Genomic DNA, 22,097 nt, shown 5'->3' with positions numbered 1-22,097 from the left:
GACTGATGTATGTATATACTGATCTATAAGTTATGTTTGTTTTCGCCGTCAAAAGTACAGCTTCTTAGCAAAAAATAATAACACTAGTTTGGTACTATATTTTTCCAGGGTTGCAATCGGGACTGGTTTTAAAAATTCTTTAACTGTACATGGTTCGGGAGCTTCTAATTTTTCCACTGTGTTATCACCTGCCATGGGCAAATTGTTTAAATAAATAAAATATTTAATACTTAACGTCAGTGGGTTGAATTTTTTACAGTTATTTTCACATTTGCCCAGCGTGAAGCCTTTTTTATCCACCCACGTGACTCTAAAGGTCGACGTTATCCCTTAAGCGACAATGCCATAAACTACTATTCTATCAGTTTCGTTGTTGTCTACGTTTTGCTGGCAAAGATATCCATCAGTAAGTAGACGAAGCAGAACTAAAAAATTGTCCTTTGGCAACTAAAAATTGAATTAAGGGTACATTTCTCGTTGCTTTAACGTGCACCCAAGTTTCAGGCTTTCAGTATACCGGAAGTTCCTTAAAACTTCCGTTTTTACTTCTAATTTCCGTGCTCAATCAAGATATGTCGCAGTGAAATCATGGCTAAAATAATTAGGTAAGCAAAAATAAGGTCTTAAAGAACTAAAAAACACTGTAATGGATTTTTTGTACGTAAACAAAGGAACGGAGTAAAAAATAATGTATAGTATCGCTGAATACTTTTACAGCCTATTGGAGAGCACAGAGTCACAATGCAAATGACACATAAAAACGTTGAGTGAAACTACTCTATTAAAAGTCTAAAACATTATTCAACGTTTTCGTTTTCGTTTACTGAAGTCTTGCCTTTCCACCGTTATTTGACCTTCCGCATGATCAGAAAGGAGGACCACACGAAACCTGTTAAACCGGTCCTTTTACGAACAAGTAGCGTGAGGTAAATGTACTTGTGTCGCTTGTTATTTGTACAGTGCAACCCCGCTCTAAGGACACCCGCTCAATATACCGGAGAACACCTCGGTATTACGGACAGTTTCGTTTGTCCCGAAGAAAAACTCATATAATTTTCCCTAAAATTAACCCGCTTATAACGGACACTTTTCTGTGTTCCGTGTGATAAACTCTTAAACACCGTCAACCCCCGCTTTACGGACACTGTCATTAGACTTTCATGATAATTTCCACTGTAGAGTTACGGACTTTTTCAAATGAGTCCGTTATCGAGTACTCAAGAAGTCATTTTCAAATTAGCCCGAGAGTATGAGAATGAGCGTTAGGTTTTTCTAGTTTTAATTTGTCAGGGTTGCAGTTACAGAAAAAAAACTAGACAACGTTTTGTTTATATAATTATTCCTTGAATAAAGTAAGTCGCGGAATTTTGAAATGATTCCTCTGTCGAGTTTCAAAAACAGCAGAGCAAAATTAGTCCAAGAGTTTGAGCAGATGAGCCGAGCGTTAAGGTTTTCCTTGTTCAAACTTGTTACAGTTGAAGTTACAGTTACAGAAGCGGAAACTAAACAACGTTTTGTTCCTTTAAAATGTCTGCTTGCAGTCTTTGTATAAAGTAAACTCAAGTTATTTTAAGAAATAAACAATTAAACGTTTAGTTGACATAAAATGGATGCCTTTGTCTTTGGGTTATGAGACCGCGAGTTTTTGTCTCAGATCCCGCTTAAAACGGACACCCCGATAATACGGACACTTAACCGTACCCAAATTCGCAAGTAGCCAATCAGAAGCGCGATCTACTGTCCTGATATCCTACGATATCAAGTCACTGACCTGATATGCCACCATATCACGGTCACTTTGAAGTAAAGTAGTGCTACTGTACGATGAATTGAAAAGATCAAAAACAGTTAAAGTAATTTAAATTTAGCGGTGTTTAGAGGTCGTAAAAAGAGAAAAACTTTCTCGTCAAAACTAAACTTGAGCGCGCTCGCCAATTGCGCGATGTTTGCCGACGAGTATTGAGACATTCGGACTGAAAAAATGGAGTCGGAATTTTCAAATTTTTCGCTTAATTTTGATTTTGAAAATTTAGAGAATGCACTCTAAACAAACAAATGGAAAAAGAGGCAGAAGAGAAAATTGGTAAAAGTGGTGAAGACCAAGTCAACACAATTTGCAGTACGTACCTTTCAAGCATGGCTTCAACAAAGCGATAAATATAACCGGATTTTTGGCTAAATTTGGGTACGGTAAATACCTAATCGTACCTTTTTGGTACGCTTCGGCTGCATATCAGGCTCGTTTGGTCTCGCCATGGGTATTTTGGCTCGACTGCGTCTCGCCAAAATATGAACCATGGCTCGACCAAACTCGCCTGATATGCCGCCGAAGCGTACCAAAAAGGTACGCCATTAGGTATAATTAGCATGTCCCCTTGGTGCCCATATTAACGGGATTCAACTGTACTCCACTTAGCGGTATTGGATACTATTAATAATGCTCGTTGTGCGTATTCACCGCGGCACAACTTGTACAATATATAAAGTGACACGATATCGCTAGTGTCTGACTGAGATATACGCCTCACATACCATACTTAATGCCCACCATAGTGTTTGTCGTTTCCTTAAAACGTACATCGAAGTAACGCCTAACAATAATAAAATACATTATTTCAGTGAATAGAGATCTTGGCTGTAAATTGTTGCCGTTCTCGGTTACTCGGGAAACGGCAATAAACAAAGGACTAAAAATATGGCTATCATGTGCAAGAGTTTAAGCCTAGCCCCTTGGCCGCTTTACTAACTCAATAGATCTTTATGGCAAAATTTGATAGGGAGTTGATAGCACGCTTAGCAAAAGTGGTAATATAAGCGCACTAACGACCTCCTTCGCGAGCTCGTCGCCAGCGCTAGATGAGGTCGTTCGTGCTTAACTCAAGGATGAGTATGACAGGGCAAACGCTCGACTTAACATGTCCTGACGCCGACGCCATGTAAGTTAACGGCGACATAATTAGCTAAATCAGGTTTAACGGGTGTGTCAAAGCCGGCCACGAAGTCTCGCTGCGCATAACGAAAGATTGGTCTGGAATTAGCATCGTTAGTACATAAGTATTCATAAAATGCCGATTTACTGGGCTGAAGGAATTATTGCGTTACCTGTTTAAATCTTCACAATTGGGTGTTTGGTCAAGCGTGGGAAGCGAAGATCCGTTTTTCATAGAAAGTTTCAATATCGTTGCTGTTAGTGGCACTCCTTCCGAACGCCGTATGCACGTACCGGTTTTGCATGCTTTTGCAACATGAAGCTTTTGGAAACAGCTATTAACACGTGAACGTTATAGAATCTTTATCAGCTAGCCAATATAACCCCTATTGTTAACATGAAATCCATCAAACAACCAATATCCTTGATATGCATGATCGATAACCATCTCTCTAGAAATAAAATGGTCCGCGCCTGAATCAATTGCTTGTGAATGATCGTGTGAGTATACATACCTGTGACACCCACTCGGGGGTGGTCTTGGGGTTGGTATGTCGCCGTCCACACTCTGTGCGCTTAAAAGCAATCTTCCACGTGCTTAAGTCATTTAACGACTCATGTTAAACTATTGCAATAAACAGGCCAAGTAGAGAAAAACATTAGAGTTGTTCCGCACAGGAACCTTAGAGATGCAAATTTCCACTTCGTAACCTTAGGCATGCAAATTAGACAGGCGTTCTCATTTTTCTATTGTTTATGAGCTGGCCGAGTGAATGGCGCAATTGATGTGACGAGAACGTACACAGTATTTAAAGACTTAATTGAGACCGCCTGTCTAATTTGCATGCCTAAGGTTACAAAGTGGAAATTTGCATCTCTAAGGTTCTTCTGCGGAACAACTCTATTGAGCCTCAGAAAGACAAAATGGTCCCATTTCATATAAAGCATAGTGAGAAGTCATGGAAACTCAGATTTCATTGGACGACCAATGCTGATACCCCGATAGCCGATAAAAATAGTCAAAGGTGTGGTTTTGCGAAGGTGTTGTACTGTTAAAAAGCGAGACAAGATGACTAGCTTCTCCTACGTAATTTGACTACTATAGCGTTTTAAAAATTTGGTCCATTCGAAAAATTTCGTTTTAAAAGACACATTAGAAGAAACATAAAAACAAGCCAGGTCATTGAATTTTGTTTTGTTTTAGTCTGTTTTTAATACTACTCTGTTAGCAAAACACGAAATGATCCGGGTAGCTTTTTCTTTGTTGATCATCCGGTTAAAAATAGACAATGTATAGTAAACACTCACCATCGAAAAATTTCTTAAAAAGCAAGTACTTAACGCTTAATTTTTTTGTCTTTGTGTATTTACTTAGGGTGGTGCTAATTTGGTTACACGGTTCTGGTCAAAAGGCGTTTTATTAAATAGTATGAAATTCCTTTCATTTTTAATCCATTATATAGTGCAAATAAAATTGATTTGTGTATTTACTTAGGGTGGTGCTAATTTGGTTACACGGTTCTGGTCAAAAGGCGTTTTATTAAATAGTATGAAATTCCTTTCATTTTTAATCCATTATATAGTGCAAATAAAATAAATACGAAATGGTATAAATGAGAGCCCTGAACGCACAAATTTGTAGCTTTGATCACAGAGTGATAATTAAACATATCGTGGACGAAATGGATTTAAGATATATATTTCTTGTAAGTAAAATTTGTCATAACTTGCGTAACTTAATATTAATTGTAATAATAGTTTCTTCGTTTAATAGTATTCATAAGTTTTCCTTTTTGTGTAAACCAGTTTCCAATGTATTTTTTTGTTGCATGGTAGTTTGGCTATGGAAATGAATATACTTTTAACAAAGAATTTAACGTGGTAATGTAGCCCGGCGGTAGATAGAAAATGTTTTAACATTTGTTCATCAAAAGTATGTTGAAGGTTATTTAATTTTAAACGCCTTCTCCTAAAAAAATAATCGATTTCAACCATACACTGTTTCTAATAATGTGTGCTTAGTTCAACGGGTAAACCAAAAAATTAATTTGACCATTAATTATTTTAACAGGTCCATTCTAATCAAATGTACCTACTTAGCAATCACATATATTTCTTTATCTGTAGATGCTGGTGGTATCCTTGATGGCTAATCTAACAGCCGGTTTAAGCTTATGCTTGGGAAAGCATCGACCTTTCAACCTCCAATCCGTGCTTTACCAAGAGAAAGGCTGCGGCGGAGGAAATCTGCTAAAGATTCACATCGACACACAGGGTAAAGTTCCCAACGGACTGTGTCACGCAAGATTTGATGGCTTATTTCGTGATGATTCAAATACTAGTAAGTAGTGCCATAGAATACCGTCAGTATAATTATTATACAGGCTAACAATTTCTGAATTCTGACTGGTTAGAATTAAAGTGGCTCCGTAGTTATTCCGGACGCACTCGTCCATGTCAAACTTTGTGTCATAACTTTTTCGGCTTTTACTGCCTATCATTCAGTAATACTATGAGTTAATTAGCAAATATTGGATGAGGCCTTCATATCATACGAAAGCCAAATTCAATAATTGTTTTATTATCCATTCAAAATATTTCCAGAGCTCCAAATGCACAAAATGAATTCAATAGGGTTTTGACAGTAGCCAAAGTACACAATATACAACAACTTTCGCTTTAAAATTTGATTTAAACTTCAAAACTCGGTTACCTTCATAAAAATTTCTTGTTCTTTATAATGTCGATATTCAGCAGTTGCTTGAAGTGCCTAGTGAAGCTAAATCTGACGACACAAAGCGACATTTTCAAAAACAAGTTAACATCGTTCTTGCTTACTTCGACGTAGAATTTTCGTAAAACCGCTCCAAGTACACTGCTGTGCCTGGTTCAGGAATTTGTTTTTCTTGAAGATAAGCTTTGAAAATCGTTTGACTCGCCTTCGTTGCCTTTTTTGTGTTAAAACTATCCTTGTCTTCTAATAATTTGGTGATTTTCTGCTCGTCGTACTGCACAAATCTCGCTATGTTCCCGCTTTTCAGTCGTTCTGCATCATAGTAGTTGCCGTGTAACGTGGGAACGAGTTTGCGATCGGTTAATGCCGTGGGAACGAGGTAACAATCGGTTAATTTTTGATGTAGGACAATTGACGTCATTAAAACAACGTGAATCGTCGTATAATATAACCTTCTTCCAAATTTGGTCGGTAAGCTCGAATTAACCGGGGATTGAAAGCCAATCAGAAACGGAGAAATATTTTGACCCCAAAACGTGGGGTCCAGTTAAACGCCAATAACATTCAAAACATTTTTCTCCAGTTAAATCAAATTTAATCATATTATTACTGAATGATAGGCGAAAGTTTTCCCAAAGTTTCATTGCCATTGCGTCAATGCCAAAACATTTATGACGCAAAGTTTGAAATGGACGAGTGCGCCTGGAATAACTATGGAGCCACCTTAACTGCGCGTACATGATAAAACTTCCAGTTAGTTGAATCAAATTCAAAATAAACAAAATTCGCAAGGATGAGGAATCGCTGGGTTTCGATTTTTCACTAAGGGCGTGCTTATTTGAAACTGTATTAATTGCAGATCATTTAGCTCACGTGCTTAAAAAAATTCCATTGCCGAAAACGCTTGACGCATGGCGAAAAACAATCAATTCATTATTTTTTTGACATTCTGCTTGTCAACCTGTTTGCCAGGGGAAAAACTGATCATTAAATGACTTAGGATAAGATTTTATATTTTTCCAGCTGTTCGCTAATATTATACATTATAACCCACACATTAAATTTTTGCGCGCGCTCATTGGACAAAATGCATCACGTGGTACAACATCGGACGTCGGGTATCAGCGATTATTATTCAACACATGCGCGCGCTGCCCATATATGGTCAAAATGTTAACGATATCTGTCATCCGTACATAACAGATATCCTGCGGTATACGTAGGTTGCGAAGATTCGTCCGAAATCTTGTAAAGCGCTGCATAATTACCGTTTTTCTTTCTGCAAAATGTGTTTCGTTGACAATTTGTCGAATAATAAAACAATTATCCTGCTCAATCTTGCGGAATATCGTCTGATTTTAGCCAACTCGGCCTACGGCCTCGTCGGCTAAGTATCAGGCGATATTCCGCGCGATTTCGCAGGATAATTGTTAAATATACCCCGTCCGATTTGATATCCGTCGCCCGATTTTGTAGGCAAGCATAAAACAAACGAATGAAGTCACCTTATTCAATATTAACGTTCAATGAAATCACGGAGTTAAAAAATCACGTAAACCAATCAACTTACATTTGTTTCAACCGCAGTTACGCCGGGTTTATTACGTAGATTTTTTTCTATAAATTTACTGGCGATAAAGCGCGTTGCCGAAATTAATCAGAGGGTTATAAAATAAATAAACCCCTTTCTGGCTTGCTGGTATATTAAAGGATAATGCCCTTGGCTGAAAGATTGTCCTCAAAATTTCACAGTTGCCCTCGAAGCTTCGCTTCTCGGCCAACTGTTCATTTTTCGACAATCTTTCAGCCTCGGGCATTATCCTCCAATATACCAGCCGCCTAAAGAGGTTTATTTACTAATTATTTCTTATAGAATTTACGAAGCTGTACATGTGAAGAATCCAAAGATAGGAAGTGAAGTTTAAATTTAAACAACAATTGTATCAGCTTCATGCTAATAGCTTATTTTATTTTTTAAAGAGTTTACAATAAAGAACGTCGGCGGAAAGAAGTGTATCCAATTCACTGAACAAGGTGGAACTAAGTATGCTCTGAAGGTTATTAATGAAACGAGTATCGCTTTTGAGGTGAGTTGAAACAACTTTTGTTTATCAAAATACCGTTTCAAAACTAGTATGTCCATATTAAATGTGCATTCATGTGGTTTCGTTTTATAAAGTGACCGTTTAACAGAGGTGAAAAACTGAATACGATGAAGTCGTTACCGATCATTTCAAATATAAATGATATTTAAGTATAGGCCGAACCAAAATCCTACAATCCATGTTCATTGAAGCACTTCCCCGCAGTCATGAGTGATTAGTAATCCGCTTCCCATTTCGTTCGCGTGACGCATAGGCACATCTAGGTAAAGATAGGAAACAGAGACTGTTTCGAATTCTAGAAGATCTGCAATAATTATAGTTAATATATACCACCGGTGAATAGTGCTTTTCGCGCGCGCTGCTTGGTTAACTCGAAAGTGTTAGACAAAGAACTATTCAGCTTCAGTTAAAAGGGGGTTATTTATTTTTTTTTTTTACTTTGGTGAAAAAATGTTGGGTAAAAACGGTGCCAGGCAACTATATTGTTTTCACTGGCTAAAGGTACCTGACAAGAAAGTGTATATATTTTTAACTGCCTTTTCCAATTTCTAAACACGCACACAACTGAAAATTATTCATTTTGCCTTCGGCTATGATGGTTAGTTGACCTTTAACAAGCAACTTTATGATGACAATACACTAAATCTTTACTTGCCTTCCGACGCAGAACAACTGTTTATTAAACGACTATTTCTCTAGAAACTAATAGCTTTGTTCATTATTGTGAAGGTTTAGTTTGTTAAATTGTTATCCTGTTTTGTTTCTACAGAAGCGGCAATGTGACAACACAGCCAGAAATGAATTCTTGTTTGACGAGCAAAGGATTAACCGAACAAAGTACCATATATTTAAGCGCACAGTTAATGGTAACACAACGTGCCTGGGAGTAGGTGGAAACTGTAACAGAAATTTATCTTTCCATAGATACAGCACAGACGGTGCTGGTGTTGACAGGCGTTGTTACTTCCGTAAATATAAACACCGTGACTGTAAAAAATGACTAGTTGAAATCACCAATTAAAATTGTCGCCATATGCATTTGAGAGAACTCATTTTTTTAAAGTCAGTTTGATCAATTTAAAATGGTTTTAAAACAGCTGGATTATTTTTGTTTGAAACAACGAAGTTGAAATTATTTTCAACACTGTTAGTTTGACCTTTTTCTTATTGTGTAAAATGAGCAAATAGTGACAAAAACGTCTCTTTAAAACTTTTGTTACAGCACTGAGATCTATCGAAGAAGGAGGTCATAAACTTTAAAATTAGAAATTTATCACACTGTAACAGGGAACCTCAGTGGCAGATATCGAAAAAAAAAGAAAGCCTTTGCTTAAAACGAATGTGGGGAAGTGGGGAAGGGGAGATGAGGAGGATATAAGCTCCATTTTTATCACTGTAAAACTAAGGAAATGCCGCTGTCTGTGTATTCCCGGCCAGTGGTCTTAGGGTTACTTTTATCTCTCCAAAGACCTAGTACAAAAACACGAATGTCCAGTGATTGAAAACCTCCTGTTTGCTCGTTATTTGTTTTCAGTTTCAGTTTTTGACAGAAGCTTGTTCCCGGACTAACTCTTAAAAATGTTTTGTTGGTGAGATAAATTATAAAAAAGGGAGTTCATTCTACTTAGTGAAACCTAATCTTCTTGTACAGCGAGAATATCAGCAAAGCTGGAACGGTTTGATAAATATATATACGGTTGAAAGTAAAACGGAAGTTTAAAAAACATGGCTTGCCGACTTCCGTTGACGAACACTGAGAACTGCTCCGAAAATACGTAACTCTTGAACATGCTGCTCGACAAGATGTATTTGATTCAAAAACCAAGCATTTTCAACTACGTATTTGCGTTAACAGTACACGGGATCTGTGTTAATACATCGATTCGCGAAAAAACCGGAAGTTGCATGGAAGCGAGGCTAAGTGGCCCTCGCCAGTTAAAAGTATAAAGTTTACATGAGCGCTTGGGGCATTTCAAGTCGGAAAAAGCATTTCCTTCACAAATTCGCCACAGATCTTGATCCTTATAAGTTCAAAAGTAAAAGAGAAGTAATTTATGGTATAGCAGGCGACAGGTGAAATTTTAACAGTTTGGCGGATGGATTTTGCTGCCGACTTCTGAGCGCTAGCTCGAATGAATATTCCTCCGCCAACGAAGGATGAATTTCAGCCGCTCGCTTGAGGTGGATAACAGTCAATTTAAGATTTTGTTGATCGATAAAATGACAACCTTATAATTCACAAGAACTTTTAAAAAACACATTTTGCTCTGGGTGGTCCTTTGGTTTTCGATATGAACAAAAACTTTCCAGTATTGACAGAGAAACTTGTGTAAACATGTCAGTGGCAAACATGTCAAGTTTCCATAATTCTGTGACTGATAAAATACAGCATATATTTTTGAGAATTTGTGATAGGCATGAACTTTTTCAAGTTAAAATCAAATTAAATTTAACATGCATTTGTGTTGCAAGAGAAAATTACTTCAGGTTAATATCGATAAAATAAAGCCGCCTTTCGTATCCAAAAAATATTTATAAGGAACCGAAGCAGAGTTGTTTTGTTTTATATAGAACTGTTATAGACAAAGAACCTCGCATTAACATGTCCCACAATCTTACCGTTTCTACATTTTGTTACTGTTAAAATATAAGTGGAGGCATCAAGCTGTCCCTCCAATTTGTGTGACCGAAATGCGGTAAGACATTACAATTTATCTACGGTAAATGTATTCATAGATTGTTAGACGCAAATGTTGAGTTGTTGCCTGCCTGCCATTCATCGCTCCCGCTACTACGCACAGACCATACCTTCGCTTGCTATTAAAATTCGATCCAGTTCACAAATGAAGCAATTCACGTCTGTGCAAAATGTTATTAATAAAAAACCGGCTGAATGTCTCGATTGTTGAGGGATTTTCCTGACTGAAACATGTCACAACAAACCGCATGACATGCGAGTTTCTCTGTCAAAACAAACCGCTCTATTTGTAAATATTTCTTTTGATGTGAAAGGCAGCTTTATTTAATTGATATTAAACTGACTTTCCTTGCTACTCAAAAACATATACAACTCAATTTACACCTGAAACAGTTTATGTCCATCACAAATTCTACTAAAAAAGCTGCCGCGCATATTTAAAAGTGACAGAATTAGAATCTTCAAAATATTTGCGAGACATCGCCTACACAGATGCTAGTTGCTCTTAGGGCCTCTTCATATGATCCCGGTTGACCGGGCTGGCCCAGTTACCGAGATATCGGCTCACTCCTATTTTCTTTGTAAAATTTTTGATGTGTTCATATGAGAAGGCGGGCCAGCCCGGTTGCCGATATCTCGGTTTCTGCAAACGAGATATCGGCAACCGGGAAGAAAATTTTTCCATATGAACACTCCAGCCCGGCCGTCGGGACGCAACTTTTTTGAAAAAATAGCTTCCCTTTCGTAACTGGGCGGTCAAAATGGCATAATTTTGCCTTGTATCTATTTCCACTTTAGAAATATGCGAATTAGCTTTATAAGTAAAGTTACAAGGGTCGATAAAGCTACGATAGTCGCAAAAGATGCAACTTTATGTGTCGCAATTTTCGTTTCGTTTCTTGAATGTTATCCCCATCAACCGGGCTAAAATTTTCCATATGAACAGACGTCAAGATCTGTCCTGGTAACCGAGACAGCCCGTTTACCGGGCTCATGTGAAGAGGCCCTTAGAAGCGAAGAGCCTCCCAAAACAAAATCTGTTTTTTAAAGTTCTTGTGAATCACAAGGCGTTTTATTGATCAACAAAATCCAAAATTGAGCAAAGAAGGACTAAAATTGAAAATTTGAGTATTAAATTATTCGATAACAGAGAAGTCAACAACAACATCTTACCGCTAAACTGTATGTAAAAGTAAAATTTCACCTCTCGCCTGTTAGACCTTAACTGAATTTCTTCTTTTATACTTTTGAGCATATAAGGATCGAGATTTGTGGCGAATTTGTGAATGAAATGCTTTTTCCGACTTAAAATGCCCCACGCGCTCATGTAAACTTTATATTTTTTCGCTGGCGAGGGCCACTTAGCCTCGCTTCCATGAAACTTCCGGTTTTCTCGCGAATCGGTGTATTAAAATAATAATAAAAAGAAAACACGGTGCTTCACGCAAGCCGATCGTTAACAGGCGTGAACATTGTTCGCTTCACCGGTTCGCCATTTCGTAATTCTCATACACTATTCAATCTGACATCAGTATTTATAGCGTGGGTCTCAGAAAAGACTGAATCACTATTCAGGTGGCTGCAATAGCTAAGCGCGTGAGTGACGTCACGACTTAGACAAGACTCAGACCAACAAACCGAAATGGTGGACGATTTTTCTAAAATACTTCCCAAAACAGCCGATGTTCCTAAAAGACTTTCAAAAATTAAAACGAGAACTTCGCCCATATTCCTTCTGTTTTTCTCAAAGTACACGTTCTTTTTTTAGACCTCGCGCGCTTCGCTATTGAAACACAAACAAAGCAAGAGCTACTTATGAATGGCAATGAGTTTAACGGCGACACGACTGATTTAATGACTGTGTCGACAGCAATTACACGAAGTGCTTGACACAGATATTGGACCATCTTTTGGGGTTACAGCAGCTTGTTACGATATTATTTGTCAACATCACTGAACCAATTTGACATTTCCATGATGCTGTTCGGAGTGGGATATACTTTTCTAACTATAGATGAAAAAGTTCTTTGGTTTAAAAACACCCTGTCCTGTTTAACAACAGGAGTAGATCTCAAACCACCTGCGACAACGTTGCTGATTACTTAACGGTTGATTAGTGCTCAAGAAGCTAAACATAAAGACATGGACTTATATGTGTCGAAGAGAACCAGTTCTCGAAAACAGATAGTAATTGCAGATAGTAATTACAATGCAATTATAAAACAGATTGATCAATGGCCGAAAACTTATCTCATAAAAATGAAAATGCTCCACTGTCACGCAGGTAATGCGTGTTGATCAGTAAATTCAAGGATTAGTAGTTCTAAGTTGCCTGTTGTTCCCTTCGTTTTTTTAAACTTCTGTTTTTAACTTTCAAACACAAGGACCATAAGATAAATTTCACGTTTACCTGTAAAATAGCGGTTTCAAAGTTGCTAAATAAACTAGATAGGCATTAGAAAAACTAAAACATTGTTATGAGAAATCTAAAAAACGTGAAACGCGCAACAGAGAACGTCGAGTGCATGTAGATGTCATTAGCGACCTTCAGATCTGGGTACGAGTACAAGATTGAGTACGAGTTCGTCATTTCAGACCTTATGCTTATGCTTTGGATTATCACACTTCATACCAATCTCGAACCGATAGTCTTCTTTTTAACTGGTCGGCAACAGGGAGGAGTGAGGGCTCTGCGAAAATAACTGGATTGAAAATCAAAAGTCGTACCCATAGTCGATATCGTACTCCGATCTAAAATTCCCTTTTATCTCTGTGAGCACAACAATTTGTCAAAATCACATTGTCGTAACTACTGTATCATCACTGTATCCATCGATTTTTTCTTTTCACGACCCACTGAGATATATGTCCTGATAGTGGGTCGTGAAAAGAAAAAATCGATGGATACAGTGATGATACAGTAGTTACGACAATGTGATTTTGACAAATTGTTAATTATTTATGTAATAGTTTTTTAATAGTTTTTTTAGGGGACCTAAATAGGGATGACCTCATGGTCCGCCTTTTCAGATATCACTTGTGTGATACCATTTGTGTGTTTTTGAATAAAGTATTATTAATTAAACTGATGCACGAGTTTGTCTCATTGCACTTACTTCTCGACGGCGATAGTTAGCAGGGCTCATGAGAAATAAGATTAGCAGCGACGCTCAGCAATAACTACGGAATTACACTCCGCATGAGTGGCAGCCACTTCAATTTAAGTTCCGGTACTTGAAAATCGGATATAGAGCTCTAAGGTTGGCTTCATGTACGTGCCTATCTAAACAAAGATTATGCTTAGTTGTTAATACAATGCACGGTCAAATAGTAGACGATATTTTTAGAGCACGAAGCATAAGCGTGATAGTGCAAAACGTAAGTTTGTTTGACTAAAACGAATACGCAAAGTGAACTTTAGCTGAAGAACTCAGCAATCTCATGCAATCAACAAGTGAAACAACAATACATAAAATGAAATGAAACAATAATACATAAAATAAAAGAGTCACATAAACAAAAAAACTTAACTTTACTGTTACTTTACTGTCATTCCCGGTATTATTGCCGCAGTTACAACTTTTACCCGGCTTTGAAATCGACAACTTTCTTGCAATGTTCCAGGTTTGTTGCAACATTTCCGTAAAACCACACCCTTTCACCTGAATTAAGTAAAATAATTTGCACAATGTTCTTTAATTCGATTATCCCTTTGCCACTAAAATGCGCGGCCATTGTTCCTCAATTTCTGTATTTCCTTTGTTTATTTTTATCCAAAAATATTCAGACATAACCTTTAAGTTCAGCAGATTAGAGCTGCTCTAGTTTGAATGCAGTCCTGTGTCAAATACAGTAATCTGGATAACAATACTAAATGTAAGTCAATGTCCCTCACTATGCCTGAAAGTTGTCACTTTTATGGCCATTATATTAACCACCAATTAAGTCCGAGAGAGCAAAAATTTTGCTTTTAGGGTAGCATATCTAAACTCCCAAAACATACTACCAACAACAAAAAACTTTGAACAACCACAAGCATCGAGAACATTCATTATATCATCCCAAAATGGCCAAAATAAGCGTGAAATTTCATTTTCTTGTTTTATATTCTCTCTACGAATCACTATTAATCCGATAAAATATTCGGATTACTTTGGCTTGCTAGTGTACTAAATATTATGTGGGCGAGTGAAAGCAAGCGCATGCGTAGTAGTAAGTTTAATAATAGGGGCCTCGACATATATAACAGTCGCCGCCGTGACCAGATGGTAAAACCTCTAAATATCTGTTTATTCAAACAAATTGCTTCTAAGTGTTTCTAAAATAAGCAGATGATACTTGCAATCTTTATTTATCAAGAGCTGGCTATCAGTCCATGTATCACGGGTATCCGGAAGGGGGGAAGAGACTCCATATTAGGGTTAGAAGAGATTAAATATGGAATTGAGGTCTGGAATGGAGAAAAAGCCACCAACGCAGGTAATTAAATTTTAGGATTCAGATTGCAGACTGCTCAGAGGTATTTAATCGTGAACTTTCATAGTCCCGCACCTGATGTTGAGAAAGCTGGAGAGAGAGAAAGTGGACTAAACGATGGATTTAACACGAATTTACTCGTAAGTAAAAATATTAATAACATCTTTTTTATCAACGCAGTATCTTTCAAGTAGCAGCTGGGTTAAAACACATTCCCTATTAAGCTTTGTTTTTTTAACTTTGAAAGAGTTCATTTCTTTTGCGTTTGTTATATTAGTTTTTTTTTTCGCGAGGTAAGTCATTGAAACAACGTACAAAATTGCAGCCAAATCTTGCAAAACTCTAAAAATAATAGTTAACTTTGGTGAAAAAAAAAAAAAAACAACAAATAGGTAATACAAAATCAACAAGGGTCAAGGGTGGCTAAGACTGGGAGAGATTGAGACAGATTACGAAGGTCCACCAACTTGAAAAATTAACGGGCTATAAGTGCGCCAATCATGACCTAGCCCCCTTAGGGTGGTTTCATTGCACCGCGCACTCTCTTATTGCGCATAATCCCGCGCGTTAGTAGCACACGTACGTTCCAACATGGCGGCAGAAAATTATTTTCGTCTAAATTTGCTACGGAGACGAAGTGATTTTAAATCAACCGTGAAATAGTTACAATTCAAATAAATATTATAAGATACTACTTCAATTGTTTTGTTAAGATTTGAATATTAAGAACTTATTGTTAGACGTTGTTTCACCCTGCGAGCAGAGCCCCTTCTTTTTCCACTGATATACTTCCTGAATCTCAACCGTAGGGAAGTTAAAAGAGGCTCTGCTCGCAGGGTGATGTTGTTTCACAGATTAAATAAAATCACTTTATCAGTCGCTTGTCTCACAATAAGAGAATTACACACCACTCTCGAAAGTTTGTTGCTAAGGACTCTCCACTTCAAATTTTCACTATTAATAGGCTTATGCTTAATGCTTTAAAAAGTTTCTTAAGTAATCACTTTTCTTCTTTATTATGCTTACCCAGCCCCGGAAAAGCTTCAATTCTGCGGAAAAAAAGCTATATTAACAACTAAACTCCTCCACACTGAAAACTGCTTAATAGGCAAAAAGCATTTATCTATTTATAATTAATGTTCCTAGTAGGTTATTGAAAAATTGCACCCAAAACTATACGTGCATCATGCAGACAACCTCGAGAACACGCTGGAGATAAAGAAGAAAAGATATAATCGACACGATTTCATGTCATGGAGCCGTGAGCTTGCCCAGTTAAATATAAAAAAAATACATGTTATTCCTCGTGGTCAGTTAAGTGTATCCACTTCAAAACGCACCTTTACCTCGAAAGTTAATCTCTTTTTGAACTCACTCACACCGATATTGTGTTTGTGGTCAGCTTAATTATACTTAAATTTTCTATAGTCATTTAATAGACCCATATGAAAATTATAAACAAATTCATCATACTTTCATGACAAACCCGATAACGGCCGTGAGTCACATTTACTTATATTAGAAACGGAAACGGTATACGTATCTCTCTTATGTCACCGAAAACGTAAAATAAGAAGATTAACGTACATTAACCGAAAGAAACCTCAAAATACCAGTTTATATGTAAGGCAGAAAAACACCTTAAATTGATAAACAGTTACGAGACAAGAATGGTGAAGGTTTGAGATTGCTAAGAGCTAAGACGAATTATAAATGATGAACATAAAAAAGAATGTTCAGCGCAAAGTTTTAAAGATCCCGTAGACGACGAAGAAAGAGCTACAGTAGTTGTTTGTCTTACAAACGTCAAGTATAGGGACATATATTTCTTAAGTTCGATAATCGGAAGATTATCAATCAATTTCTCGGCATTACCTACTAATCTGAAGAATTTCCGGGATAATCTAACCGTTTGTGATATCACTCACCATTTAAAAATACTGTCTCAACCACAACACCTTAAAATAACCCGATTATAATTTTTCGCCAACGCAGTGTAAATAGCCAACTGTTTAGCCTCCTGCTTGGATGGGATTCTTAACTATCACGTGTTCGCTTAAAACATTTGTTTACCATACACAGTCTAAAAACAATTTACAAAAAGTTATTTTTAATCACCTACCCAGCTTTAACCTCAACATATCATACCCTTGTGTTTTTTTATCTGCAGATTGCAGTGGCGTGCTTTCTGGCTCTTACAAAAGATGACACAGGCCTTACTTCCGCCCTTACCAGCCTCAGCTCTTTTTTAATTTCGACAATACAGACGATATAGCGTCGGGAATCTTATGAAGATTGATACTAGCCAGTGCAAAGTGTCGAGTGGAAAGCGGCAGTGTAAAGCAAAATGTGATGGATCATTGACCAGGGACCCCAAAACGAGTAAGTAAAAACAGTGACTTCTGTAACTATGCAAGGACAGCTCTGACAAACAGGAGCAAATTGTAGCTGGATTTTGGTGTAGATCAGGATCAGCAGTAGACTTAATAAACAAATTTGAATGCAAGGCTGATTAAACAGCTAGGGACTGATGTTATAATTTGTTACCCCTGGTGAAGGTTGGCTTTGTTCAACCGAAATATTGGGCCAAAATAAATTTTTAAAATCAGTCCCTAGCTGTTTGATCAGCCCTACATTTAAAGTTTGTTTGTTATAAATTAAGTAAAAACAGTCGTACATGTGTGTTTATGTTGATTGAATTTGATATCTTTGGTGCTCCAACTGCAAATGCAGTGCTGCTATTTGTTTATCAGATGGAATACACTTAGCAAGAAAACAAAGCAAACCTACGAACAAACAAACAAACAAACAAACAAACAAGCAGACAAACAAACTAATAACAAGGCGACCAAAGGTAATAAATGAAGCGTCAGTGTTTTAAACAAAAAATAAATAAATACATGCATAGTATCAGAAAAGGATGGATTTTGGCTTTGTTTTAAAATATAGAACACGACTTCAAAACTTTTCCTAACAAATCTATATGTGTAGGGTCTATTCCTTACCTTGCCTACACAATTGAGATGTTTCTCTTTTCTGATGTTGAGTTGTTGCAGCCGAAACGAAGTAGATTGCTCTATGGAGTTGGCCTGAAAATTGTCTGACGCTTAATCAGGCATCAACGCGAGGCGCTGGCGACATGCTTCACGCCTGAGAGATAATTGAAAAAAGAAGTCGATTTTTTTAAAGTATTTATCTGATATGATATGTAGATAACAGTTTCTTAAAGGTTGCATAAAGGGAAATCAGTATAAAGCATTTTCCTCAGTACACAGAGATGGTGTCTACACTCAGTGATAAATATATCCGTTCGCTGACCTTTTGAGGTCATCAAAATAAGTTACTGTTTAGGTTTAGAATGTTTTGCACCCGCCAATTTTATTAAAGTGGCAATGGCCATGTATTTGGTGTATGTGTTCTAGCTTTGTGTAGTTAAAAGTTATAAACTAGTATACAAGGAAAGTGTAATATCGATCTTCTGATTCAGGAAGGTGTGACTTCGCCGCTGTGACTTCGTGCTCCTTTGTTCTCCAATCCTAAAGTGGTGAAACAAAATAGCATTAACACTCTCCGTGGTACCATGTCTTCTTATCAAACGGAAACAGGCCTGGGCCGAGCCAGGTTCATTGTAGGCAGCGTGGGATACGGTGCCGCCCTAGCCTAGATTCAAGTTCTTCATCCTGCCGCCGGCTGAACTCATTCTCGCTAGGTGGAGTACAACTTCTCGGCCACGCTATATAACCACCCGACTGGTTAGCCCAGATCGAAGTGGCATTTTAAAGTTTTAAGCTCATACGTACATGATCAATTTAAAAGAAAAAACAAACATTGTACAAATTACAAATGTTAGATTTTTTCTTTGAACAAAGAGAGCTACTGTTTTTTCTTACCCCTATATGTGCGTTTTAGTGATGGATCCTTTAACCTACCTTTATCAGGTACACTTAAAGGGGGGGGGGGGGGGGGGGGGCAAGAAATTATACTTACAATGTGAAAGTTTTGACGTTTAGAATTGCATGTTTCCGCTGAAGCGAATTAGATCGCTTTCTTGGCAAGCTGGTAGATTTAACTTTTTATTTTAAGTTGACCCAATTGTTCATTCGCTATGTTGCAGTTAATCGGCTTTACCCGTTTGCCCTTTTCTCTTTTTTTTTTCCCTTGTCGTATCATATTAAACCTTACATGGCCAAAATCCAAATATGTAGGGATTTATAATTTGTGGATTGCGAATACACCTTCGAATTCTTCTTCCCGTAATTCCTAGACGTTACTGCTCTGTTGCATTAACTGAGATGAACGAAATAAGAATGAATCGGGACAACGTTAACAGTACACTCAAACCTCACTGACGGCCAACTCTCTGTAACTTTCAAGTTGCAGAGACAAAGGATCAGGCATTTTCTTCTTAATCAATATACACTTACTCCTGAAATTCTCCCACAACAGCCACCTCTTGACAATGGCAACTGTCATTAAAACGGTCCTCAGTGGCCACGTCAACCTCCGACAACTGTAATCGTCAGCAAAACGGACCCCTATCACGCACAATAACACATTCTCCACAATAGCCATAATTCTGTTAGGAGCACAACTTCTACATTACACACGGACATCACACCAACTGTAAATAAGTACGATAATTTGTTTATTCTCTAAAGCGCAAGTACAGTTTTATTTGACCATTACCCTAGTTTCATTTACATAAATTAGATTAATCTTTGCAAAATAGCGTATAATGAAAGAAGATCTTAGCCTGCTCCACTGGCCTCAAGTGCTATACCAGTTAAAAAAACTGTGTCACGGATTATAGACAAATACAAACATAATAAAACGGCCACCAATTTGAGTAAAATAGAAAAATACCTATTTAACACAATGAAGTAACATTTGAATAACACAGCAACTACAAAAGAAGGTAAGGATGAACAAAACTGAAGAAGAGTAAAACAGATTGCGATATGGGTTTTTGAAAAACTGTTAGGTTGAACATTTTTCAAAGATAATCATGCACTTTTTTTTATACCTTTTAATTACAACGCCCGGGTTTTTCTTTGCTAACATTAAGTTTCGTAGCGAGTTAAAATAGATTTTAACTCAGGCGTGACACAAAATTTCTAAGTGTAACAATAGCATGTGTATTGTTTGTCTAAAGTACTTATTAAATATAAAATGCATACACTATGATTGATTTGCATATTAACGTTCCTCCATATTTGGATGAATGATTCCCATAATTTAAACTAGTTACACAAAAACGTTCTCAGCCAGCTAAACAGAACTCAGTCTAAGTTCCATATACTTTGCAAATGGATCTAGCAACTCCATTAATTTTATATGAAGACAATTGCTGAATGAGTCATTAAAATGGAGCATGACCAAATACTTGCGCTTCACTGATGAACAAGACGGTACTAAAAATGCACTGAAGGTCATCAACGGAACGAATATTACTTTCGAGGTGAGTTTCATTGCCTCATTATAGAAGTTCCAATACACTCACTGAGCTAAAAAAAACCATAAAATACAAAGGAAATAAAGCAGTCAAATAATACATTCCACTAGCTATAGAATACTTTTAACAGCAAACTGAGTAGGTGGTTTAACACAAGATACGTGAGGATTCTGCTCATTGTATGAATTTTTCGTCGCCCCTGGGGCTCAGCAATATCAGCGCGTTTTATGTGCTAAGCCAATGAAATAAGGTGTGTATATAAGCTTGAATGTTTCTTCCACGACAATAGGAAGGCATCTGACTGAGTTATGCATTCCTGACAGCATTGCTCACTGTTGTTTGGGATTGGAAGGAGTTAAGGGAAAGAAAATGACGGCGGTGGTGTTGGGGAGTATTTTGAGCGCATACATTTCAGAAATTGAACTAAAAAAGCTGGGTTTTCTTTTACAACAAGGAACAACCTTGAAACAAAATATGAAGTGCTTCTTTAAGAAACTGTGCTGATTCCATATGTTGTTTAATCACGTTTACAGGAATTGCCAGTAGGATGCGAGAAAACAATTGCCGGCGACTTTCTGTTTAAAGAGCAAAAAGTTGGAAAATGTAATATACTTAGGTCCAGGCCCCCTCTTTGTAGGGCCATATGTTAAGCATGCGCAGTTTGATTAAAAACCAGAGCACATGGTAGCCATGTCATGAACAGTTTATTCTAGTTTCGAGCTCCGAATATTACAATTCTGGCGACGAGGATTCGGAAATGTCCTTGTTGGGTCACGTTGGAGAATATGTGGAAGGAAAGAAAGACATTGCAAGTTACATTGAGCGGGTGGAACTGTATTTCGCAGCGAATTACGTCGAAAAAGACCACGATGTTTCAACATTCCTGTCGTTGATCGGAGCGGATGCTTATGGAGTTCTTCGCAATATGCTGGCCCCGAACCCGCCGAAAGATAAGTCATTTGAAGCTTTGAAAGAAATTTTAACCGCTCATTATTCTCCGAAGCCTATTCTCATAGCGGAACGCTTCAAGTTTCACCGTCGTAATCAACTTGAAAGCGAATCGATCGCTCAGTTTGTGGTTGAGTTAAAGCGGCTGGCGTTGAAGTGTGAATTCGGAGAGTTTCACGAGGAAGCCTTGCGTGATCGGCAAGTGTGTGGACTAAAGAGTGTCCAGATTCAGAAGAAATTGTTGGCAGAGAGAGATTTAACCTTTAAGAAAGCATTTGAAACAGCGCAGTCCATGGAGATGGCAAACAAAGAAGATTTTCGTGATGTCAGTTCGCCCCTAGACGAAACTGTAAACAAAGTGGGCAAATTCAACAACGGGAAACCGCCGTCCGATGTGCGTGGAGGTTGTTTTCGTTGTGGTCAAAGACATCAGCCATCGGTGTGTCGGTTCAGAGCGGCGTAGTGCTTCAAATGTCAGAGAAAGGGGCACGTGGCCAAGATGTGCAGTTTCCAGAAACGAGAACCCCCCTCTGCACGGTACGTTCAGGATGTTTCACAGGTGGTGAACATGAATGAGAATGCTTCGGAAGTCGAGGGCGTTGATGGTGAAATGGTTGACCTCGGTTTGTACGCTATCAATTCAAAAGGAAACAGTGGATATAAAGTTCAGTTGTCACTGGAGGGCAGGCAAGTCACCATGGAGGTCGATACGGGTTCTGCAGTGGCCATTGTCTCTGAAACTGAGTACAATAACT

At 37.7% G+C, this 22,097-nt stretch overlaps 2 protein-coding genes across 2 annotated transcripts; both read left to right on the top strand.

Annotated features, from left to right (window-relative positions):
- Positions 1-4,484: 4,484 nt before the first annotated feature.
- LOC144660522 (uncharacterized) lies at positions 4,485-8,786 on the top strand. Its single transcript, XM_078521181.1, has 4 exons — positions 4,485-4,635; positions 5,057-5,270; positions 7,644-7,750; positions 8,538-8,786. The coding sequence occupies exons 1-4, from the start codon at positions 4,543-4,545 to the stop codon at positions 8,766-8,768; spliced, it is 645 nt and encodes a 214-aa protein (XP_078377307.1). The 5' UTR covers positions 4,485-4,542; the 3' UTR covers positions 8,769-8,786.
- A 12,365-nt stretch (positions 8,787-21,151) lies between these two features.
- On the top strand, positions 21,152-21,805 carry LOC144659307 (uncharacterized). Its single transcript, XM_078519723.1, has one exon. It carries the CDS (start codon positions 21,152-21,154, stop codon positions 21,803-21,805), a length of 654 nt encoding a protein of 217 aa, XP_078375849.1.
- The last annotated feature ends 292 nt before the right edge of the window (positions 21,806-22,097 follow it).

Source organism: Oculina patagonica, chromosome 7 (assembly GCF_052425735.1).
Source record: "Oculina patagonica isolate OP01 chromosome 7, crgOcupat, whole genome shotgun sequence".
Lineage (NCBI taxonomy): Eukaryota > Metazoa > Cnidaria > Anthozoa > Scleractinia > Oculinidae > Oculina > Oculina patagonica.
The sequence above is the reverse complement of the archived record's forward strand: the minus strand, read 5'-3'. Positions and strand labels throughout refer to the sequence as shown.

Coding starts and splice junctions, on each gene's coding strand:
- LOC144659307 (XM_078519723.1), top strand. CDS start 21,152: ATGTCCTTGTTGGGTCACGTTGGAGAATATGTGGAAGGAAAGAAAGAC.
- LOC144660522 (XM_078521181.1), top strand. CDS start 4,543: ATGAGAGCCCTGAACGCACAAATTTGTAGCTTTGATCACAGAGTGATA. Junction 4,636..5,056: donor ATTTAAGATATATATTTCTT/GTAAGTAAAATT, acceptor CTTTATCTGTAG/ATGCTGGTGGTATCCTTGAT. Junction 7,751..8,537: donor AAACGAGTATCGCTTTTGAG/GTGAGTTGAAAC, acceptor TTGTTTCTACAG/AAGCGGCAATGTGACAACAC.